The 26,421-nt window shown below is 45.4% G+C and overlaps 1 protein-coding gene across 1 annotated transcript in view; it reads left to right on the top strand.

The window, feature by feature from the left end:
* The window catches only part of LOC124616606 (venom dipeptidyl peptidase 4-like), a 424,228-nt gene that overhangs the window by 214,733 nt on the left and 183,074 nt on the right, over positions 1–26,421 (top strand). The window contains exons 4-5 of the mRNA XM_047144927.1: positions 12,308–12,431; positions 14,803–14,888. Of these exons, the coding sequence (XP_047000883.1) occupies positions 12,308–12,431; positions 14,803–14,888 (210 nt within the window). The remainder of the gene's footprint in view (positions 1–12,307; positions 12,432–14,802; positions 14,889–26,421) is intronic.

The following is a 26,421-nucleotide window of genomic DNA, read 5'->3' on the forward strand; positions in this document are numbered from 1 at the left end:
CCTCAGACCACTCGGCTATCCCGGGCGGCTATGGACTGCAAATGGGAAATCCATTGACGTAGCATCTTTAATAAACGGCAGATTGTTAAGCTCCAACGACTGAAAACAAGCATCGCGGAAATGGAGCTGGTCGGTTGCGAGCTTGCTACTGTTGGGGAGTATCTAGGGAAGACGGTTGAAGGACATGTGGTACCACATGTCGATACCATCCAATGGACGTCATAGAAACGGAGTTGCATTCCATCTGACTCAGATACCGGACTTGCAGGATCTGGGAGACCCAGTCGTGCTCGCCCATTGAGCCACAGCTCCAGCGGCTCCGTACCACCAGCGCCCTCTGCCTCCACAATATAGGAGGGCCGGCAGCAGCCGCCCAGCCCAATCGTGCTTGGAGCCACTACGCTACGCCACTTTCATTTGTGCCAACACAGTGACTCTCATCCTAATTGCTTATGTATGAGATGGAGAAATACAAGTTAAGCAAATCTTCTGCTCATTGTGTTAACTTTTGCGTCAATCATTTCTGTTCCCGTCCAGCTGCCGGACTGCTCTGTAGCCCGCCTCTCCTTACCGTTGTGTATGAACTCGTACACAACAGAACAGTGAAATCAAGAGTAGGCGACAGTGTTTTGGACGTTCACGGTTCCTCCAGAACGTGGAGGTTGGAGGCTTGCCTGCTCTGCAGAGCAGGACAGGGGGCGATTTGTGACAGGTCCGACGGCTGAGTACAGTGCTGGTGCAGGCACAGATGTTTCGGAGCAGTGCACATTGTTGATCGTGGGGCTCTGCAGCAGACAAACGTTGCGTGTTCCCGTGTTGATCCGACGACGTCATCAGTTACGATTGCAATGGACACAGGATAAACGGCAACGAGAATCAATAGAAACGTGTCAGTTGCTCGAGTGAGTCACGTTTCTTGTTACACCATGTCGTGTCGGGATACGCCGTCATCGAGGCAAACAGCTGCTCGAAACATGCAACGCGCCCCAAAGCCAGATCGGCGGGTACAGTAGTATGTTAATTGCGGATGTTCTGATGAGCTTCCATGGAGACTGTGGTCATAATCTAACCTAGAATAACAGTTGTGCAGCCGGCCGGTGTGGTCGAGCGGTTCTAGGCACTTCAGTCTGGAACCGCGCTGCTGCTACGGTCGCAAGTTCGAATCCTGCCTCGGGCATGGATGTGTGTGATGTCCTTAGGTTAGTTAGGTTTAAGTAGTTCTAAGTTCTAGGGGACTGATGACCTCAGATGTTAAGTCCCATAGTGCTCAGAGCCATTTGGGCCATTTTTTGCAGTTGCGCCCTACGTGAACGTTATTAGGAGTCACATTAATCTCTTTACGCTTCGTGTCTTTCCCGACGGCAATGGCATCTTCTAACAGGGTGACTGTCAGTCTCAGAAACCTAGAATAACACTACGAATTTTTGAGGAGGATGGTAATAAACTCACGCTGACGTTTTGACCACCAAATTCACCGGTTCGAAAACATCTGAAATGCTAATGCGCGCCAGGTTCACACCTTCAAATCACTGGCCCTAATTAAGGGTTCAAAATGGCTCTGAGAACTCTGCCTGTGCGACTTTTCAAAACCCCGTTCCTCAGGGGTGGATAGAGGTATCAAATTGAAATTTATATCACATATTAAGGCCTGCGGTCCCAGGGCGACGTTAAAAGTGAAGCTATTAGTCTACGAAACCAAAAGATACGACTCTACTCTCAAACTCACTCATCAAAACTTGTAGGGTACTTCCCGTTAGTCTAGAATCATAAAATTTGCCAAGAAGCACGGTTTCACACTACAACCTAAACAATAAATTTGAAAATCGTTGATCTGTAATTATATCACACGAAAAAGAAAGCATGGCCATTTCCTATCTGACTGTCTGTCTGTCCGTGCGTCTCGTAAGCCTCCTTTTTTTCCCAGGAACGGATAGCAAGTTGAAATTTATGTCGTTTGCCTGTGTTGTGATAAATGTAAGCTTCTATGTCACTGTAACTAAAAGATATGGCCATTTATTTCATATTATTTTGATACTTGCAAAGTCACTCATTAAAACTTATGGGTACTTCCTTTTGATGTAGAATCAAGAAATTTGGCGAGAAGAAAGGTTTCACAGTACAAGTAAAGGAAAAAAATCAGATAGTTATTAATTTTTAATTATATCACACGAAAAATATTTCTGTTGTCATTTTCTTATCCGACTTCAAACTTAAAATTAAAACACTCTAAAGCCTCCTGGAATCCCTGGGATCAATATACTGATAGTAACAATGTTGATAACAGGCAAAACTCGTCGAGATCCCTGATTCCCGGAATCGATGCATTGTCTATATACACAATTATGTTTGTACGGAACCGACAGTGGGCGAGTCCTAGTCGCACCTGTTCAGTTTCATTTCTTTTCTGTCACATAATCTGACGATGCCTTGGTAACAAGCCGAAACTGATAATGATTCAACTTGTGTTACCTGAGGCAGCAATCTATACTAACTGCAGTTGAACCAACCGTCTAAGAAGAAAATCTTATAAACGTTAGTAGTATTGTTCTGTTTCAGCGGCAGGTCCATTCTTGAGCATCAGTTATGAAAGGAGACTCCTTACATAATGACGAAAGGCTTCTTCGTGGGAGGACCTTAGGCGCTGGCAAACGAAGTAAACAGTAATTGGGATCCGCATGAAATTGGTAGTTGGAGACAAAATTGCAATTTCAGTTCTAAGAAGCCGTTTACGCAACTAAAGTTTATGTAACAACTCACCCAGTAAGAATGGACTAGTAACCTAATGTGTAATCTTTTGCAACTATACTCAATTTTCATAACTTCATAAAGCTGTAGTCTCATTTGAGAACAGCTGTGTCACTGAGAGGAGCGGCAAGTGGTAGGAGTAAGTTACAAAAAACACATGCTGTGGAATAAATGACCCAGTGGACTGCTTCTCAATATTGCTGTACAGAAATCGTGTCGTTATCTGAAGGGATGAAGAGTACGCTCGCTAACTACTCACAAAGGAAACTCCCCATCGCAACTCCCTCAGACTTAATGGTAAGATGACATAGTGGATAGCCTATCAAAAAATGAACGCAGATCTAGCGTGAGAATGGGAGGATAGTGTACTGAACTGTGAAGAAAGAAGCAAAATAGAAACAGTGAACGGTCGAAGCTCAAGATGTGCAACATGTAGCGAAATGCCAGAACCACGGCGTCGTGGCTGTGTGGTTATGGTAGTGGACGATCAAGCGAAAGACCCGTGTTCATATTTCCTTCGTGCTCCATTTTCTTTCACAAATTTATGAACTGTCCGTCCGGTCATTGACGTGTCTGTTTTCTTTCTATAGTCTTGGCAATTGTCATACTATACATTGATTATAAAATGTGAGTCATACGGTAAGAATATATTACCGTCGCAAGTAAATGTGATGAATACTGAAAGCAGGCCAGATGCCGCATAGATCTCTCACAGAACTGAAAAAAGAAGTAAACTGGTGTGTACTATGTTACAACAAAGGAATCCAAGAGTCAAAATTTCCAAACCGGAATGCAAGAGTAGTAACATGAGGTACTTGTGAAGAACGAATAGGAAGTATGTATTAACAGAATCTTCCGTCGGTTCTTGGTAGAACAACATTATAATAATAAATGAAAAGCACCAGTTTGCTTTTGTTCTACAATGAGTGTTGAAGTGTTGAGTGAATGACCAGACACAACTCAACACTTCCACCCTCCTAAACTTCATATAATCATCTTTGTTGTTCATTACTTCCCACACTCTCTCTTCCTACATATTCCTATTTTCCTGTATTCATTAAGTTGTTTTATTTGTTGCAGTTGTCTTTGTATTCCACATAGGCTGTAGTTCAATACTTAAAGGTTTCCTTTTAACTTTTACTTGTATTACTGTCCATGTTTAACTCCCCTTGTAGTTGTCTCATCAAATACTGTTCATATTTTACTTTGGTCATTTATTTAATGAAAACTGGTACACAGCCACTGCTTTGATTATAATGTTAATGTTAAAATGCAGTACCACCACACTCTCAAACTGTAGGTTCCCTCAAACACCTCCATTTTCCTGCATTTATGAATTTCTGTTTATCTTATTGATATTGCTTTAGTTCCTTATGTATTCTGTATTTACATTGACAACTGTCTCTTCTTTTTTAATTGGTTGCGTATCACTCTCCATGCTTCATACCTCTTGATGCAGCCTTGTCTAGTACTAATTTTATCTTATTTTATTAGTTTTGTTTATTAATAGAAACTGTTATGTAGGCATGCTATTCCTATTTTGTGCTAAAGGTTTTCCTGTCAACTCCATTGTTATTTATGTACTGTTCAGTTTTTACTATTTCATTGCAAAGATGTTACTTACTGTATGTTTCTACTTCACTCTAGATGTGTTACTTCTCTTCCAATGTTGTGTGCTAACATTTAACTTCTTTGGTGATAATAGTCAGTTAATGTCTGAATATGGCCTTGTAAGCCGAAAACCGGTTAGCAATAAAAGTAATATTGTAGAACAAAAGGAAGTATGTACGTCAGGAAGTTCTTTCGTTTCACCTCGCTGTAGCAAATGGACATTACACCAAGACGCAGACATAAATTTGAATACAGCAAACAGACACGTTTAGTTACCGGGTCGACGGTTCACAATTTTGTCGAATAAAGGGGGTTACGAGGGAGATTTGAACAGCATCCCCCGCTTCTCAATTCCAACACCGTGACCACATAACAACGACGCCGTAGCTATTCAAATTCACTCAATGTTGCACATCTTGAGCTTGGAGCGTTAACTGTTTCTATTTTCCTTGTTTTTTCCACAGTTCAGCACACCTTCTTCATGTTTTCATGTATGATCTGTTTTCACGTTTTTGACGGGCAATTCACTGGGCCATGTCACCACAAAATCTGAGAGGGGTGCGATGGGGATTTCCCCTTGTCAGGAGCGTGCATTTAATAATAACACCCCTAAGAAATTTCCTCTATTTTCGTTGTAGTTCTTTAGTTTTCGTATTTGTATGCCATTTGCTGAACCGTGCGCCGGCACACAACGTGCTCCTCTCGAACACCACCAAGGTGGATGATTTGCGGGATAGCGACGGGGAGGGGGGGAGGAGGGGGGGATGCGCTGAGCTTAACGTCCGTTCTAGAAACCTATTAAGCATTTCATACGTTCCACGTTGACCATTTAGCCGTGAAGCACACTGCGAAATGTTGTCACGGAAATCGCTTTGAATGTCGTTGTTGTTGTCGTCAAAAAAATGGTTCAGATGGCTCTGAGCACTATGGGACTTAACATCTGTGGTCATCAGTCCCCTAGAACTTAGAACTACTTAAACCTAACTAACCTAAGGACATCACACACATCCATGCCCGAGGCAGGATTCGAACCTGCGACCGTAGCTGTCAGGCGGTTACGGACTGAGTGCCTAGAGCCGCTAGACCACCGCGGTCGGCTGTTGTCGTCAGTCCAGGGACTTGTTTGATGCAGCTCTCCATACTACTCTATCCCTCCGAGTAACTACTGCAACCTACATCCTTCTGAATCCGCATGGCGTATTCATCTCTTGGTCTCCCTCTACATCTTTTACGCCTCACGCTTCCCTCCAATACTAAACTGGTGATTCCTTGATGCCTCAGTACGTGTCCTACCAAGCGATCCTTTCTTCTATTCAAGCTGTGCCACAAATTCCTCTTCTCCCACTTCTGTTCATTACCTCCTGATTACTTACGTTATCTACTCACTTACTCTTCAGCATTCATCTGTAGCACCACGTTTCGAAAAATTCTATTCTCTTCTTGTCTAAACTATTTATCGTCCATGTTTCGCTTCCATACGTGGCTACACTATATAGAAATACTTTCACAAAGGACTTCGTGACTCTCGATGTTAACAAATCTCTCTTCTTCAGAAACGCTTTCCTTGCTATAGCCAGTCTACGTTTTATATCCTCTGTATTTCGATCATCGTCAGTTATTTTGCTTCCCAGATAGCAAAACTCACCTACTACTTTGTCTCATTTCTTAACCTAATTCCCTCAGTTTACCTGATTTCAATCGACTATATTCCATTATCCTCGTTTTGCTTTTGCAAGTCCTTTGCTGTCTCTGACAGAATTACAATGTCATCGGCGAACCTCGAAGTTTATATTTCTTTTCCCTGGACTTTAATTCCTACTCCGAATTTTTCTTTTGTTTCCTTTACTGCTTGCTCAGTATACAGTTTGAATAACATCGGGGATAGGCTACAACCCTGTCTCACTCCCTTCCCAACCACTGCTTCCCTTTCATGCCCCTCTACTCTGACAACTGCCATCTGGTTTCTGTACAAATTGTAAATGGCCTTCCGCTTCCTGTATTTTACCCTTGCCACCTTCAGAGTTTGAAAGAGAGTATTCCAGTCAACGTTGTCAAAAGTTTTCTGTAAGTCTACAAATGCTAGAAACGTAGGTTTGGCTTTCCATAACATATCCTCTAAGATAAGTCGTTGAGTCTGTATTGCCTCACGTGTTCGAACATTTCTACGGAATCCAAACTGATCTTCCTCGAGGCCGGCTTCTACCAGTTTTTCCATTCGTCTGTAAATAATTCTTGATATTATTATTAAACTTATAGTTCGGTAATTTTCACACCGGTCAACACCTGTTTTCTTTGGGATTGGAATTATTATATTCTTCTTGAAGTCTGAGGGAATTTCGCCTGTCTCATACATCTTGCTCACCAGGTGGAAGAGTTTTGTCAGGGCTGGCTCACCCAAGGCTATCAGTAGTTCTAATGGAATGTTGCCTACTCCCCGGGTCCTTGTTTCGACTTAGGTCTTTCAGCGCTCTGTCACATTCTTTACGCAGTATCATATCTCCCACTTCATCTTCATCTACGTCCTCTTCCATTTCCATTATATTACCCTCAAACACATCGTCCTTGTGCAGACCCTGTATATACTCTTTCCACCTTTCTTCTTTCCCTTCTTTGCTTAGGACTGTTTTTCCATCTGAGCTCTTGACTTATACCGGTGGTTCTCTTTTCTACAAAGGTTCCTTCAATTTTTATGTAGGCAGTACCTATCTTACCCATAGTGATATACGCCTCTACATCCTTACATGTGTCCTCTAGCCATCCCTGCTTAGCCATTTTGCACTTCATTTCGATGTCGTTTTTGAGACGCTTGTATTCCTTTTCGCCTGCTTCATTTACTGCATTTTAATATTTTCTCCTTTCAATTAAATTTAATATATCTTCTGTTACCCAAGGATTTCTACTAGCCCTCGTCTTTTTACTTACTTAATCCTCTGCTGCCTTCACTATTTCATCTTTCAAAACAACCCATTCTTCTTCTGTTGTATTTCTTTCTCCTGTTCTTGTGAATCGTTCCCTAATGCTGTCTCAGAAACTCTGTGCAATCTCTGATTCTTTCAGTTTTTCCAGGTGCCATCTCCTTAAATTCCTACCTTTTTGTAGTTTCTTCAGTCTTAATCTACAGTTCACAACCAATAAATTGTGATCAGAGTCCTCATCTGCACTGTACCTGGAAATGTCTTAGAATTTTGAACCTGGTTCCTAATCTCTGTCGTACCATTATACACTGCTGGAAATGGAAAAAAGAACACATTGACACCGGTGTGTCAGACCCACCATACTTGCTCTGGACACTGCGAGAGGGCTGTACAAGCAATGATCACACGCACGGCACAGCGGACACACCAGGAACCGCGGTGTTGGCGGCGAATGGCGCTAGCTGCGCAGCATTTGTGCACCGCCGCCGTCAGTGTCAGCCAGTTTGCCGTGGCATACGGAGCTCCATCGCAGTCTTTAACACTGGTAGCATGCTGCGACAACGTGGACGTGAACCGTACGTGCAGTTGACGGACTTTGAGCGAGGGCGTATAGTGGGCATGCGGGAGGCCGGGTGGACGTACCGCCGAATTGCTCAACACGTGGGGCGTGAGGTCTCCACAGTACATCGATGTTGTCGCCAGTGGTCGGCGGAAGGTGCACGTGCCCGTCGACCTGGGACCGGACCGCAGCGACGCACGGATGCACGCCAAGACCGTAGGATCCTACGCAGTGCCGTAGGGGACCGCACCGCCACTTCCCAGCAAATTAGGGACACTGTTGCTCCTGGGGTATCGGCGAGGACCATTCGCAACCGTCTCCATGAAGCTGGGCTACGGTCCCGCACACCGTTAGGCCGTCTTCCGCTCACGCCCCAACATCGTGCAGCCCGCCTCCAGTGGTGTAGCGAAAGGCGTAAATGGAGGGACGAATGGAGACGTGTCGTCTTCAGCGATGAGAGTCGCTTCTGCCTTGGTGCCAATGATGGTCGTATGCGTGTTTGGCGCCGTGCAGGTGAGCGCCACAATCAGGACTGCATACGACCGAGGCACACAGGGCCAACACCCGGCATCATGGTGTGGGGAGCGATCTCCTACACTGGCCGTACACCACTGGTGATCGTCGAGGGGACACTGAATAGTGCACGGTACATCCAAACCGTCATCGAACCCATCGTTCTACCATTCCTAGACCGGCAAGGGAACTTGCTGTTCCAACAGGACAATGCACGTCCGCATGTATCCCGTGCCACCCAACGTGCTCTAGAAGGTGTAAGTCAACTACCCTGGCCAGCAAGATCTCCGGATCTGTCCCCCATTGAGCATGTTTGGGACTGGATGAAGCGTCGTCTCACGCGGTCTGCACGTCCAGCACGAACGCTGGTCCAACTGAGGCGCCAGGTGGAAATGGCATGGCAAGCCGTTCCACAGGACTACATCCAGCATCTCTACGATCGTCTCCATGGGAGAATAGGAGCCTGCATTGCTGCGAAAGGTGGATATACACTGTACTAGTGCCGACATTGTGCATGCTCTGTTGCCTGTGTCTATGTGCCTGTGGTTCTGTCAGTGTGATCATGTGATGTATCTGACCCCAGGAATGTGTCCATAAAGTTTCCCCTTCCTGGGACAATGAATTCACGGTGTTCTTATTTCAATTTCCAGGAGTGTATAATCTGTCAGAAACCTTACAGTGTCTCCAGGCCTCTTCCACGCATACAAACGTCTTCCGTGATACTTAAACGAAGTGTTAGCTATGATTAAATTTGCTCTGTGCAGAATACTACTAGGCAGCTTCCTCTTCATTCGTCACCCCCAGTCCATATTCACCTGCAACCTATTCTTCCTTTTCCTACTCTCGAATTCCAGTCCCCTATGACTACTAAATTTTCGTCTCCATTAACTATCTGAATAATTACTTTTGTCGCATCATACGTTTCTTCAATCTCTTCATCATCCGCGGAACTAGTTGCATACGTCTAGACACGACTCTGACAGGTGACACGTACGTAAGTATCCTGCTGATCATTTGCACCCATTCATGTCCACTGTGCATTCCGACGGGTTTGGGAAATTCCATCAGGACAACGCGACACCTCATACGTCCAGAATTGCTACAGAGTAGCTCCATTAACAATCTTCCGTGTTTGAACATTTCCGCTGGCCACTAAACTCCCTAGACGTGAACATTATAGAGCATATCTGGGACGCCTTGCAACGTGCTGTTCGGAAGAGATCTCCACCTCCTCGTATGTTTACGGATTTATGAACTCCCCTTCAGGATTCGATGTCACTTCGCTGCAAGATCGGCTCCAACGACGACTAAAGAGAATCTTTCAACGTGACAGAAGTGCTACCTTTTCGTAAACTGCTGCATATTTCAATACTGGGCCATCAACGAGTGTCGGCGTGCGAACCATTCAACGAAACCTTATCTAAAGGGTTTTCGAAGCTGAAGGCTCCACTCGTGAACCCTTGCTGACTGCACGACACAAAGCTTTACTGTTGATGACTGGAAAAATGTTGAGTGGTCGGAAGAGTCTCGTTTCAAATTCTATCGAGCGGATGGACGTGTAAGGGTATGGAGGCAATCTCATAAATCCATGGATCCTGCCCGTCAGCGGTGGATTGTTCAAGCTGGTGGAGGTTCCGTAATGGTGGAGGGCGTGTACAGTTGGGGTGATATGGTACCCCTGATACATCTAGATACGATTTTGACAGGTAACACGTACGTAAGTATCCTGTCTGATAACGTGCATCCATTCATGTCCATTGTGTTTTCCGACGGACTTGGGCAATTCCAGCAGGACAATGCGACACCCCACACGTCCAGAATTGCCACAGAGTGGCTCCAGGAACACTGTCCTGAGTTTAAGTACTTCTCCTGACCACCAAACTTCCCAGACATGGACATTATTGAGCATATCTGGGATGTCTTGCAACGTGTTGTTCAAAAATGATCTCCACCCCTTTGTACTCTTAGGGATTTATGGACAGCCCAGCAGGATTCATGGTGTTAGTTCCCTCCAGCACTACTTCAGACATTAGGCGAGTCCATGGCGCGTCGTGTTGTGGCACTTCTGCGGGGGCCATACACGCCATTAGGCAGCTGTGTCAGTCTCTTCAGTGTATAGGCACAGAGAGGTAGCCTAACTTACAGACGCACTCCCAACTTTACGAGTGTAAAGCAGAAACACTATAAACAACTGATCCCCAAACAACCTTGCGAGAAAGGTGTACTACGCAACTCTCGGTAAATTGTTTACGGCGATGCATGAATCGGAACAGATGGAAGGAAACTGCGGATTGGTGCTGGAGAAGTAAGATTTGGATAATTGCAAATTTGTATTAATGTCAAAACTTTGATTGTAGCTGGGTTTATTAGTGTGCGGAGGATAGCATCGGATGTGTGGTACTTGACGCACTGGATTGAAGTACTGCATTAAGCCGCCCTCTCACCGGAGGAATGGATGCAGATGATCAGACAGGATGCTTACGTACGTGTCACCTGTCAGAGTCGTATCTAGACGTATCAGGGGCCCCATATCAATCCAAGTGCAACCACCGCACACCATTACAGAGCCTCCATCAGCTTGAACAGTTTCCTGCTGACATGTAGAGCTGCGAAAGCCCATATCGATGATGTTTCGTTAAATGATTCGCACGCTGACACTTGTTGATGGCCCAGCATTGAAATCTGCAGCAATTTTCGGAAGGTTGCGCTTCTGTCACGTCGAACGATTCTCTTCAGTCGTCGTTGGTTCCGTTCTTGCAGGATCTTTTTCCGGCCGCAGAGATGTCGGGGATTTGATGTTATACCGGATTCCTGATACTCACGGCACACTCGTGAAATGTTAGTACGGGAAAATCCCCACCTCATCATTACCTCGGAGATGCTGTGTCCCATCGCTCGTGCGTCGACTGCAACATGTCGTTCATACTCACTTTCAATTGAGATAATGAGTAACATCTAAATGCATTATCTCATACCGTTGTACATCATTACGTAGCTTTCCTCTACCAGCAATCTACTGGTCAAGCCGTCGACGAGTCCAGAGTATTCTTCGCGATCTTCTTCGCTCTTCTGCGAAAACCGCTAACAGACGTAACGCAGGTATTTCAGGCACGTCCGTTTTCGTAAAGAAACTGTGCGGTTTGCGAGCCAAACAAATTTGGCAACGTCCGCGTCGACGTCAAAGCTAGCTGCCTCGTCCCCTGTGAGGACGGCTTTACGCATCGTAGTAAGACATGACAAATGTATGTGAATACCTAAGGGACCAAACTGCTGAGGTCATCGGCCCCTAGACTTACACACTACTTAAACTAACTTAACCTAACTTATGCTAAGAACAACACACACCCACCCACCCATGCCCGAGGGAGGACTCGAACCTCCGGCGGGAGCGGCCGCGCAGTTCGTGACATGGCGCCCCAGACCGCGAGGCTAAGATGTGACACGTTGCTGGTTGGTTGACTGGAGGGGCGGGGGTGGGAGTGGACCAAACAGCGAGATCATCGGTCCCATCAGATTAGGGAAGGATGGGGAAAGAAGTCGGCCGTGCCCTTTCAAAGAAACCATCTCGGCACTTGCCTGAGGCGATTTAGGGAAATCACGGAAAACCTAAATCAGGATGGCCGGTCGCGGGTCTGAACCGTCGTCCTCCCGAATCGGAGTCCAGTGTGCTAACCACGGCGCCACGTCGCTCGGTGACTCGTTGCGTTAGCAAAGATGGTATTAGTACCTAGCAGTAGCACAGCACTTGAGCGATCTGATTATGCTATATCATTCATTTACGTCATTACTTCCTCAATATTTCAGTTCACCATTAGACGTTATTTGTGTGCTTACATTTCGTTGCTGATAACTCAGAGGTTGTCCTGATAATGCAGGAGACACATGATGTGGGCGAGTGTTCATAATGTTCCTAACGAGTGTCAGTAACGTATAGCTGATTTCTTTTTCTTTTTTTCGCCTGTAGGCTGCTTGCCTGATGCTGACGCAGACGGCGCTGGCTGCAACGGTCAAACGAAAGCCCTTTGACCTAGACGATATTACCTCCGGAGAATTCTCGCCAGAGGAGTTTGACTTCGAGTGGATAAGTGGTGAGTCCCCTTCCTTCTTATGAGCTATGACAGCATGTCCTTCAGTGAACTGTCTACTTACGTATGCACACTCATGCGCTTTTGCGTAGGCAAGTGTTCACATCAACACGCAACCATGAATATTGACTGTTACTCCTGGAGCACCCTGTATATGCAGGATTTCGACCAGTTTTCTAGTTTCTGTGGTTTTGTACAACTGAAAGAGTACACTATTGTTTGTTTCTTGCCTTAACAAAAGGGCTTGGCTAGAGCACATCAATGTCTGGTGAGTGTTGTGGCCAGCCGATGTGGCCGAGCGGTTCTAGGCGCTACAGTCTGGAACCGCGCGACCGCTACGGTCGCAGGTTCGAATCCTGCCTAGGGCATGGATGTGTGTGATGTCCTTAGGTTAGTTAGGTTTAAGTAGTTCTTAGTTCTAGGGGACTGATGACCTCAGAAGTTAAGTTCCATAGTGCTCGGAGCCATTTGAACCTTTTTTTGATTGTTGTGTGGCAGCGTGCCAGACAGACAGAGAGAGAGAGAGAGAGAGAGAGAGAGAGAGAGAGAGCCGCTGTGTGAACGCATGTGTGGAAGGCTATTCGCGCTTGGTAACAGGCGGCAATGGTCTGGGCGTTTATCGTGTAGAATGTTCTCGTGTGATTTGTACGAGAGGCGTTCAGTAAATAACGCAACACGCTTTTTTTCGTGAAACCAGGTTGGTTTTACTCAGGAGACCAATACACCATATTATTTCGCACTCTTTTTGCTACAGAACCCTATTTCAATATAATCTCCGTTCAGTGCCAAGGCACTACGCAACCTCACTGGGAGGGCCTGTATGCCTGCAGATACCACTCTACTGGTCGACGTGGGAGCCAACGATCTCGCTGCAGCAGTAACCTCCCCATCATCCACTTACTGCCTCCCGCGGGGTGCACCCTTCATGGGGCGAAACAGATGAAGCCGGAAGGTTCATAATGCGGGCTCTAGGGTGGATCCCAGCGGGCACACACCTATGAGTGTGCCAACTGGTGGACGAGTGTGTCAGCACGGCCAACAGAGACGTCCAGTTTTACAGCGAGGTGTTTGACTGTGATCTGTCGATCACCTCGAATGAGAGTGTCCGCACTTTCCAACATTGTAGGAGCCACAACTGTGTACGGCCGGTCGGAAGGCGGGAGATAGGACAGGTTTGCGCGATCTTGTTGCGATAATGACAGATACCTAGCCCAACGATTCACCGTGCCTTTGTTCACTGCGATGTCTCCGTAAACATTCTGCAAACGCTTACGAATATCTGCGATGCTCTGGTTTTACGCTAAAAGAAACTAAATGACGGCTCTCTGGTTGGAACGCATCTCCATTGCAGACGCCATTTTGAAGACAACGTATAGTGCCGTCAACTATCAGAACTCCATCAAACTATAGGATATATTCCACGATGGTCCACAACAAATTCCGCATTTTTTCAACCGGAATTGGGCGAGAAAAATTGTTTTGCATCACTTGAACGTCCCTTGTATTACATATAGGCGTGTTAGTATGTTGGTGGTACGTGGTCTTCAAAGAAGTTAATAACTACCACAATAGGAATATTTTTTAGGGAATGAGAGCGTTACTGTTAACATAAACGTAGTCATTCTTCCGTATTTGACTACTGTTTTAGCCGGCCGTGGTGGCCGTGCGGTTCTAAGCGCTTCAGTCTGGAACCGCGTGACCGCTACGGTCGCAGGTTCGAATCCTGCTTGGGCATGGATGTGTGTGATGTCCTTAGGTTAGTAGTTCTGAGTTCTAGGGGACTGATGACCTCAGATGTCAAGTCCCATAGTGCTCAGAGCCATTTGAACCATTTGAACGACTGTTTTATTAACCTGTGACCGCCACAGATCTGACAGAGCAGCATCCCACCATCATTTAAAGTATGTGAGTTTTTGCCCTTCATACTCTCGCTGGATAAAATTCTGATCCTCCGCGAAATGTGCATGGCACGTAGGGGGCGGACTCACCCCTAAACTTAGCGAGACCGCTCCCTAAGCAGCACGCACATTAGCAGGCTTGCCAGCAATCGTCGATCCCCTGAAGTATTCGCGACTGGAACAGGAAAGGACCGAAGTGACAGTAACACGCAGAGTACCCTCAGCTTTACACCGTAAGGTGGCTTGATAGGTGCAGACGAAGATGTAAATATAGAGTCTCTGAGTTTTCTGAACTCCGGCCTGGAACCCTTAGAGAGTACTACGATGACTGAAGGAAATTTAAAACTGTTGTGACACTCACAGTGGCGAACAGAAAAGATTTATTTCTCGTTGTAACTGTTATCTCTGTCGTTTAGGAGTAAGAAGCACGAGTGTCGAATTCTCACTCTTAGCAAATGAATCGTTGTATGTTACAGGGACGGAAATACTCTACAAGAACGACAGTGAGGTGGTGGCAATGGATGTGAGCTCCATGAAGAGCAGAGTACTTGTACCCAAAGAGGTAAGTCTCATCATCACCGTTGCCAGCTTTTTAATGCAACCGTCTACAGCTTCCTGGAGCCGTCCCCAGCGCCATGCTTTTACCAGCCTCAGCTAGTTAACATCGTTACTAAACCTCAGCGCATTCATAATATACTCCGCTTATTGCTTTATCGTAACATAATATGTACAATGAGGTGGCAAGAGTCGTGGGATATGTCCAAATATCGTGTCGCATCTTCTTTTGCCCGGCGTAGTGCAGGAACTCGACGTGCCATACACTCGACAAGTGGTTCGAAGTCCCCTGCAGAAATATTGAGCCATGCTCCCTCTATAGCTGTCTATAATTGCGGAAGTGTTGCCGGTACAGGATTTTGTGCACGAACTGACCTTTCGATTATGTCTCATACGAGGGTCACTACAAAAGAAATGCTCACTATTTTTGTAAAAATACAATTTTCGTTCTGCATGTGTGAAAGTTTCACAGTGTGTAGATACATCCTTCGCGCTTGTTTTCACACTTACTTCAACCTGTTCCCGTGAGTGGCGCCGTCACAGCAATTCTTCAGGATAGCTGCTACATTTGACGTTCGTCAGAAGCAACGTGCTGTCATAGAAGTCCTGTGCTGTGAAAACGAAACAATGGGAAACATCCACAAGAGGTTGGAAAAGGTGTATGGAGATGCTGCTGTCGATCGCAGTACATTTAGTCGGTGGGCAAGTAGGTTACGTGATGACAGCGGGCACGGCAATATTGCGGATTGTCCTCGCAGCGGCAGGCCTCGTACTGCACACGCTCCAGACAATGTGCAGTGTGTTAACGAATTGGTGACTGCTGACAGACGCATAAGAGTGAACGAATTGTTACGCTACGTTGGGACAGGGGAAGGAATTGTTTGCAGAATACTGAAAGTGTTGGCGTTAAAAAATGTTCGTGCCAGGTGGGTTCCCAGGATGTTGACGGTGGCTCACAAAGAAACAAGAAAAACGGTATGCAGCGAACTTTTGGAACAGTACGAGAATGGTGAAGATGAATTTCTTGGAAGAATTGTGACAGCTGATGAAACATGGCTCCATCATTTTTCACCAGAGACGAAGAGACAATCAATGGAGTGGCATCATGCAAACTCACCCAATAAAAAAAATTCAAACCACCCCTTCTGCTGGAAAAGTTATGGCTATGGTGTTTTTCGATTCCGGAGGACTCTTGCTTGTGGACATCATGCCAAGTGGAAGCACTATAAATTCTGATGCATATGTGACGACACTGAAGAAACTTCAAGCTCGACTGAGTCGTGTTCGACCACATCGGCAAAAGCAGGATGACTTGCTGTTGCGCGACAATGCACGGCCACATAGTCAAAACCATGGAAGCGATCACAAAACTCAGATGGACAACAATGAAACACAGTCCTGACCTGAGTCCATGTGACTGTCGCCCCTTCGGGAAACTGTAAGACTCTCTTCGTGGAACAAGGTTTGAACATGATGACTCCATTGTGCACGCTGCCAAACAGTGTGGCTCCAACAGGTTGGTCCAGAATTTTACCGCGCGGGTATACAGGCGCTGGTTCCAAGATGGCGTCAGGCAGTTGAGAGGGATGGAAATTATGTGGAGAAATGAAAACATTGTTCCTAAAGGATGTATCTACACACTGTAAAACTTTCAAACATGTAGAATAAGAGATGGATTTTAAAAAAAACAGTGTGCATTTCTCTTCGAGTGACCCTCGAAGATGTTCGATGGGATTGATGTCAGGCGATTTGAGTGGCCAAATGATTGGCTCGAACTGCCCAGAATTTTCTTCAAACCAATCGTGATCATTCGGGAACATGAAGTCCCTGAATGGCTACAGACAGTCTCCAAGTCTCCGAACATAGGTATTTCCAGTCAGTGACCAGTTCAGTTGGCCGGAGGTCCTATTCCATTCTATGTAAACATAACCGACACCATTGGACAATGTCTTGTTGACAACATGGGTCCATGGATTCGTGGGTTCATTCAAAGCCTACCATCAGCCCTTACCAACTGAAATCGGGACTTATCTGACCAGACCACGGTTTTCCAGTCGTCTAGGGTCCAATCAATATGATCACGAGTCCAGGAGAGGCGCTGCAGGCGGAGTAGGTCGTCTGCTGCCATTATAGCCCATTACGGCCAAATTACGCGGCACAGATACGTTCATCGCACGTCCCACATTGATTTCTATGGCTGTTTCACGCAGTGTTGCTTGTCTGTTAGCACCGACAACTACACAAATATCGCTGCTGTCTGTCGTTAAGTTAAGGTCGTTGACTACCGCATAGTCCGTGATGAGAGATAATGCCTGATATTGGCTATTCTTGGTACACCCCTGACACTGTGGATCTCGGAATATTGTTCCGTAATGATTTCCGAAATGGAATGTCCCATGCGTCTATCTCCAAATACCATTCCGCGTTGAAAGTCTCTTTGTTTTCCATCGCGCGGCCGTAATCACGTTGGAAACCCTATCACGTGAATCACAGCTCCACCAATGCACTGGCCTTATATGCCTTCTGTACGCAATACTACTGCCGTCTGTATATGTGCATATCGCTATCCCATTACTTTTCTCACCTCGTTGTATGTGTTTAATAGTACACAGGAGATAATAGCCACCCGTCTTTATCTTTTATTTACACGAGAGCAGTTTTTTTCGGCTCTAATCTTCACTGCAGTGAATACCAACTAAAATAATTTAATAATTTTGACCAGTCTTCCTACTACCTGTGACGGAGATTTATAATTCCATCAGATCAACAAGTCACAGACGATTTGTACATGCGACACTTTTGAGCAACCTGTGATAGTATCTGGCAGTAGAGAAAATAATATTCTAGTGCATTATTTAAAGTTAAGGTTTGATTACAGCAAAATATTTTCTTACTGGATATTGTTGTTTGGCTGTTAAATTCGCTGACCTCTTAATTTAGATTTTATTATTCCTTTACTACTTTCGCTCAGTTTTTCCAAACCTTTTAAACACCGCGACGGGATTTCATTTTCCTGGCATGAGCGCAATACACTAAATAATTTATTTTTACTGTAAGTCTCAACTGAGTTTGCATTGTTACCTATTTGATTTTTAACAAAGTGTGGTGAATCATAGCTGGTGCATCGATCTTAACAACATGTAATAAAGTTATTATTTTACGTCACAAATCTATTAATAGATAAATTACAGTTAACACACAACACAAGCGCCGCCTATCGGCTCCGGGTGACGCGCTTTAAAACAGGGTGTTGACTGTATTCATCTGTAACCTAAGTATGATAATGCGGTGACATACATTGTACTTGATGTTGGACGTCTTGCGATAATGCTACCCACCATTATTAACCAAATGTTACAGCGGAGCGAGAGTAGCACTCTCTAGAAATCACACAATGCATTTTTATCCAAATTTTCACAGCCAAACGATGGGTTGGAAATGGAAAAATGGAGTATCAAATTGACCAATGCGAGGTCTAGTTTTGGAGAAAAAATAATTGCTTGAAAGTGAAGAGAGTAATAAGTATATTATATTATTACTGATTTTTCTTTATGTTGTATTGACACTATATATATATATATATATATATATATATATATATATATATATATATATATATATATATATATATATATATATGTGTGTGTGTGTGTGTGTGTGAAAGAGGCAGAGAGAGAGAGAGAGAGAGAGAGGGAGGGAGGGAGGGATAGAGAGAGAGTAGGAACAACTATAAAAGTGACTGCTTATAGGTATACACTCTTTAAAATAAATGACACATCACAAATGAGTTATCCGAACCAAACGGAAATCGGTGGATATGATGTACACGTGCACGAAAGCTCATCATTATAATTTCAGAAAAACTGGCTCATGTGTTCAAGAGAAAGAGCTTCACAAATTGAACAAGCAAAAAACTCGTTGGTCCACCTCTGGCCCTTATACAAGCAGTTGTTGGGCGTGACGCTGACTGGTAAAGTCGTTCGATGTCCTCTTAAGGCATATCGTGCCAAGTTCTATCCAATTGGCGAGTCAGATCGTCAAAATTTCGATCTGATTGGATGGCCCTGCCCAGAATGCTCTAAACGGTCTCAACTGGGGAGAGATCCGCCTACCTTAGTGTTTGACAACCACGAAGACGAGCAGTAGAAACTCTCGCTATGTGCGGGCGGGCATTATCTTGTTGAAATGTAAGCCCGAGATGGCTTTCCAGGAAGGGCCAAAAAACCGGGAAGTACACTACTGGCCATTAAAACTGCTACACCACGAAGATGAGATGCTACAGACGCGAAATTTAACCGACAGGAAGAAGATGCTGTGATATAAAAATGATTAGCATTCACACAAAGTTGGCGCCGGTGGCGACACCTACAACGTGCTGACATGAGGAAAGTTTCCAACCGATTTCTCATACACAAACAGCAGTTGACTGGCGTTGCCTGCTGAAACGTTGTTGTGATGCCTCGTGTAAGGAGGAGAAATGCGAACCATCACATTTCCGACTTTCATAAAGGTCGGATTGTAGGTTATCGCGATTGCGGTTTATCGTATCGCGACATTGCTGCTCGCGTTGGTCTAGATCCAGTGACTGTTAGCAGAATATGGAATCGGTGGGTTCAGGAGGGTAATACGGAACGCCGTGCTGGATCCCAACGGCCTCGTATCACTAGCAGTCGAGGTGACAGGCATCTTATCCCCATGGCTGTAACGGATCGTGCAGCCACGTCTCGAACCCTGAGTCAACAGATGGGGACGTTTGCAAGACAACAACCATCTTCACGAACAGTTCGACGACGTTTGCAGCAGCATGGTTCAAATGGTTCAAATGGCTCTGAGCACTATGGGACTCAACTGCTGTGGTCATCAGTCCCCTAGAACTTAGAACTACTTAAACCTAACTAACCTAAGGACATAACACACATCCATGCCCGAGGCAGGATTCGAACCTGCGACCGTAGCGGTCGTGCGGTTCCAGACTGTAGCGCCTTTAACCGCTCGGCCACTCCGGCCGGCTGCAGCAGCATGGACTATCAGCTCGGGGACCATGGCTGCGGTTACCCTTGACGCTGCATCACAGACAGGAGCGCCTGCGATGGTGTACTCAACGACGAACCTGGGTGCACGAATGGCAAAACGTCATTTTTTCGGATGAATTCAGGTTCTGTTTACAGGATCATGATGGTCGCATCCGTTTTTGGCGACATTGCGGTGAATGCACATTGGAAGCAAGTATTCGTCATCGCCATACTGCCCGTATCACTCGGCGTGATGGTATGGGGTGCCATTGGTTACACGTCTCGGTCACCTCTTGTTCGCATTGACGGCACTCTGAACAGTGGACGTTACATTTCAGATGTGTTACGACGCGTGGCTCTACCCTTCATTCGATCCCTGCGAAACCCTACATTTCAGCAGGATAATGCACGGCCGCATGTTGCAGGTCCTGTACGGGCTTTTCTGGATACAGAAAACATTCTCCAGATCTCTCACCAATTGAAAACGTCTCGTCAATGGTGGCCGAGCAACTGGCTCGTCACAATACGCCAGTCACTACTCTTGATGAACTGTGGTATCGTGTTGAAGCTGTATGGGCAGCTGTACCTGTACACGTCATCCAAACTCTGTTTGACTCAATGCCCAGGCGTATCAAGACCGTTATTACGGCCAGAGGTGGTTGTTCTGGGTACTGATTTCTCAGGCTCTATGCACCCAAATTGTGTGAAAATGTAATCATATGTCAGTTCTAGCATAATATATTTGTCCAATGAATATCCGTTTATCATATGCATTTCTTCTTGGTGTAGCAATTTTAATGGCCAGTAGTGTAGAATAGCGTCGACCTACCCTTGTGCATGACAAGCAGAGAGCTCCTGGTATGAAAGCCCAATGGTGGGCGGCAGTAAGCCTGGAATCCCACTGCTGTCGAGGGAGTCCCCAAATACGTCTTCACTGGTCATCGGGCCTCAGGTCGAAGCGGGACTCATCGCACAAGACTGTTCCACTCTGGCCAGTGAGATTCCAGGTTGAAGACGAGTCTGAAGACAACTCGTTCAGCTGTGGGATACCAACCTAGCTGTCGCCCAGCACACGACCTAACAGCCGAGAATGAAGTCTGGGGTGCCATTTCTTTTCATAACATAATCTCTTTGGTTGTCATTTGCGGCACTCTTGCAGCATAGCAGTACGTCGACGATATTCTACGCCTCGTTTCATAGCCCTTCATGGTAAGCCATTCTGGCCTTACATTTCAGCAAGATATTGGCCACCCACACACAGCGAGAATTCTGGTGTTTGTCTTCGTGCTTGCCAAACCCTACCTCGGTCAGCAAGGTCGCCGGATTCCTCCTGAATTTGAATCCCTCCTGAATTGAGAACGTTTGGCACATTATTGGCAGGCCCCTCCACTCATGGTGGGGTTTTTGAGGATCTAATCCACCAGCGGGACATAATTTGGCACGATATGCCTCAGGAGGACATTCAGCGACCATATGAATCAATGCAAAGCTCAATAAGTGATTGCAAAAGGGCCAGAGGTGGATCAACGCGTTACGATTAAACGCCAATGTTTATGGAATAACGTCGCTGGGATTAGATATTCTTGAAGATTTGTCTCCTATCCTTCTTATGGGTTTGACTACAAAATTTACTTTCTTGCGAGGCATGGCGACTTTCATTCACGCTTTGTTTCTCGTACCACTTTTATACTGTCGAATTGTCATTAACTTTCAACTCCTTCTTGGGCGTGCAGTGACTATTTTTCCTCCTTTCACTGTTTCATTTTCTGCTGAAGTTGATGTGATAGATTTATTACTTTTCTATTACATTCATCCTCAAAATATGTTAGGAGGATACAAGATGACTTGGACAGGATTTGTGATTGGTGTAAAGAATGGCAGCTAAATCTACATATAGATAAATGTAAATTAATGCAGATGAATAGGAAAAAGAATCCCGTAATATTTGAATACTCCATTAGTAGTGTAGCGCTTGACACAGTCACGTCGATTAAATATTTGGGCGTAACATTGCAGAGCGATATGAAGTGGGAAAAGCATGTAATGGCAGTTGTTGGGAAGTCGGATAGTCGTCTTCGGTTCATTGGTAGAATTTTGGGAAGATGTGGTTCATCTGTAAAGGAGACCGCTTATAAAACACTAATAAGACCTATTCTTGAGTCTTGGGATCCCTATCAGGTCGGATTGAGGGAGGACATAGAAGCAATTAAGAGGCGGGGTGCTAGATTTGTTACTCGTAGGTTCAATCATCACGCGAGTGTTACGGAAACGCTTCAGGAACTCGGGTGGGAGTCTCTGGAGGAAAGGAAGCGTTCTTTTCGTGAATCGCTACTGAGGAAATTTAGAGAACCACCATTTGAGGCTGACTGCAGTACAATTTTAGTGCCGCCAACTTATATTTCGAGGAAAGACCACAAAAATAAGAGAGATTAGGGCTCTTACAGAGGCATATAGGCAGTCATATTTCCCTCGTTCTGTTTGGGAGTGGAACAGGGAGAGAAGATGCTCGTTGTGGTACGAGGTACCCTCCGCCACGCACCGAATGGTGGATTGCGGAGTATGTATATAGATGTAGATGTCTGCATTCTGAATTAAAATATTTTAGTACCTCGCTGTTCGGCGGGTGAAGGCAAACCTGTCTATATTGTCTTCTTTTAGTCGCTCATTGTATTGGAAGTAAGTCTTCTGTTTCTTGCCCCGGTGCCAAAAACGCTTTTACGGCCAGTTGAATAACCTCGGGATAAATCCAGGGCTACCTAACGGAGGAACAGGCTAACCACTGGTTAACTAGGAGTGCGCGTTGTACGTCGCCATTTTATTTATGGAATAGCGTTCATGTCGAGTTGAGTTGGCAAGAACTGAAGAGCACTCTGGGTATTTTCGCCTACGTCATTTCACATTTACATAGTCGTCGTCTGCAGAAAAAAAAATGATCGTACGACATTGTTGGCCGGGAGGCCCATTCGGGGAAGTTCGGCCGCCGTATTGCAAATCCTGTTTGGTGACCCCACATCGGCGACTTGCGAGTCAATGATGACCAAGGACACATAACACCTAGTGCCCTGCCGGGAATCGAACCCGGATCCCCTGTGTGGGAGGCGGTAACGCTACCGCTACGCTACGGAGGCCGACGTCGTCTACAGAAAAAGTGTGTCAAACATCAGTGATCGCTAAACTTTTCACAACAGGGTACCTTGCGGCTGGTGGATACTGTGAATGAGTTCAAGAATATAGGAAAATATTACTGCAAAACATTTAACTAATTTGGTAGGGTACATATATGTATAACTGCCTGTCTTGAATTTAGTTAAATGATCAGGTATTTGTTATTTGATCAGTAAGATATCTTTCTACATTTCCGAATAAAGTATACGAAAAAAATATTCACAAACAACTTCACACAGATCGACAGAGCAGCTACAGTAGAAGTACGATTCACCATCTACGCTACAAATACATTTGATGAAATAATATCGTACAGAAATGTTGCATCTGAATCGAACTGATTGTGGTGTCTTTCTGTGACAACTTTATCAAATCGTGTACTTTTAGAATTACATTACACATGTGGGGGCCACCAATCTACAGCCTCTGCTACCTTTTCTGTGCTTAACCACAAAAACCACCCTCAAATAGGCCGATGGAATCGGCTTCTGGCAGCCTGGGGCTCAGCCAAGACAGTTCTCGCCTCTCCTGTTCGCCACCTTATTGTGCAGCCATACTGGACTGCTGAATTCGTAACTCTACACGAGTGCATGTGGCGCTGTATTACACCCTATACGGTTGAGAAAGTTCCAGTTCCTTGAGAGCTTTTCGACCTTAAAGTATCGTACTTTCTCCATCTCTTCTAGCGCATGAAATGTGATCATCTGTTTCAACTGAAGCATATGGACTCATAGATTAAATACAGACGGCTTTCTCCGGAACTTACGGCTACAGCTCTGCCGCGTACAACTGAATGTAGAAATTGCAAGTCATCGAGTGTCTTCTTTGTCCACAGACAAAAGGTACACACTGCTATTGAGATTCCGTTGTTCTCGAGGAAGATGGGGACAGACAGCAGTCACGTATTTTGCTACCGTGCTTTTGTTGCACTGAAATATGAACTTCAGGGTACTGGGTTGGTAACACTATTTCCGCACTGGTTTGTAAAGACTCGCATCCATCTTGCTATCAGAAAAGCGCCGAAATTGCCACCGCGCCGAGGAAATAGCAGTTATTTCTCGTGAACGGTGTGGAAGCCAAAATAATGCCAATATAGGTAGTGACTGTTAATGTAACAGTATTTTCCGTCGTGCCGGGCAGTGCTACTCTGCGGTTTAGTCGCGTCATAGACAATCATTCTAGAAATTGTAGATCACTCTGTAATGAACAAAAAGCGTGTCCACCACATCCAGGAGTGGGGGAAGGGGACGCCTGTGGTCTGCACGCGCCAGCGCTTCTTAAAACTTCCACATCTTATATTATTCGTTCATTTCCAGCTGTTGTTGTCCAAGTCTCAGTGCCGTAAAGTTTTGTAGAACTTTATTAGGATTTGTCTCCTCTGCTGTAACTTCTTTTGGACGCTGTGCGGTTCTATATTGGATACAGGCATGAGGAACAGATGCCGTTCATGAACAGAGAATTGAGAAACTAATTTATTCCACATCTAGTATCAAATAGTAAAATTAATATTTTGTGGTAGGTTCCTATGGGACCAAACTACTGAGGTCATAGGTCCCTGTGCTGACACATTACTTAATCCAACTTAAACTAACTTACGCTAAGGACAACACGCACACCCATGCCCGCGGGAGGAGTCGAACCTACGACGGGGGTAGCCGCGCGAACCGTGGCAAGGCACCTGAGACCACGCGGCTACCACACGCGGCACTAAAATTAATACATAGCCTTGTTTCTATAGTTGCAACGTCAGTTGCTAACAATATATCCGAATGTAGAAATACACTGAAGCGCCAAAGAAACTGGTATAGGCATGCGTATTCAAATATAGAGATATATAAATAGCAAGAATACGCCGCTTCGGTCGGCAACGCCTATATAAGACAACAAGTGTCTGGCGCAGTTGTTACATCGGTTACTGCTGCTAAGGTGGCAGGTGATCTAGATTTAAGTGAGTTTGGACCTGGTGTTATAGTGGGCGCACGAGCGATGGGGCACAGCATCTCCGAGGTAGCGATGAAGTAGGGTTTTCCCGTACGACCATTTCACGAGTGAACCGTGAATATCAGGAATCCTGTAAAACTTCAAATCTCTGAAATCGCTACGGCCGGAAAAAGATGCTGCAAGAACGGGACCAACGACGACTGAAGAGAATCGTTCAACGTGATAAGCTATAACGCTTCTTCAAATTTCTACAGATTTCAGTGCTGGGCCATCAACGTCAGCGTGCGAACTATTCAACGAAACATCATCGATATGGGTTTTCGAAACCGAAGATAACCTCATGTCAGCAGGGGACTGTTCAAGCGGGTGGAGGTTCTGTAATGGCGTAGTGTGTGTGCAGTTGGAGTGGTATGGGTCCCCTGATACGTGTAGATACGATTCTGACGGGTGACACGTACGTAAGCATCCTGTCTGATCACCTGCATCCATTCATGTCCATTGTGCATGCCGACGGAGTTGGACAATTACAGCAGGACACCACACAAGTCCAGAATTGCTACACAGTGGCTCCAGGAACACTGAGTTTAAACATTTCCTCTGGCCACCAAACTCTCTAGACATGAACATTATTGAGCATATCTGGGATTTCTTGCAACGTCCTGTTCACGAGAGATTTGCACCTCCTCGTACTCTTACGGATTTATAGACAGCCCTGCAGGATTCATGGTGCCAATTTCCTCCAGCACTACGTTAAATCAGTAAGTGGATCGAAACAGCATATCCAGACACTCTGGGATGATAACGGCATTGAAACAGAGGATGACACGCGTAAAGATGAAATAGTAAACACCTTTTTCCAAAGCTGTTTCACAGAGGAAGACCGCACTGCAGCTCCTTCTCTAAATCCTCGCATGAACGAAAAAATGGCTGACATCGAAATAAGTGTCCAAGGAATAGAAAAGCAACTGAAATCACTCAACAGCGGAAAGTCCACTGGACCTGACGGGATACCAATTCGATTCTACACAGAGTACGCGAAAGAACTTGTCCCCCTTCTAACAGCCGTGTACCGCAAGTCTCTAAAGGAACGGAGGGTTCCAAATAATTGGAACAGAGCACAGGTAGTTCCAGATTTCAAGAAGGATCGTCGAGCAGATGCGCAAAACTATAGGCCTATATCTCTGACATCGACCTATTGTAAAATTTTAGAACATGTTTTTGCTCGCGTATCATATCATTTCTGGAAAGCCAGAATCTATTCTGTAGGAATCAACATGGATTCCGGAAACAGCGATCGTGTGAGACTCAACTCGCTTTATTTGTTCATGAGATCCAGAAAATATTAGATACAGGCTCCGAGGTTGATGCCATTTTCCTTGACTTCCGGAAGAAGTTCGATACAGTTCCGCACTGTCGCCTGAT

This window comes from Schistocerca americana, chromosome 5 (genome assembly GCF_021461395.2).
Source record: "Schistocerca americana isolate TAMUIC-IGC-003095 chromosome 5, iqSchAmer2.1, whole genome shotgun sequence".
NCBI lineage: Eukaryota > Metazoa > Arthropoda > Insecta > Orthoptera > Acrididae > Schistocerca > Schistocerca americana.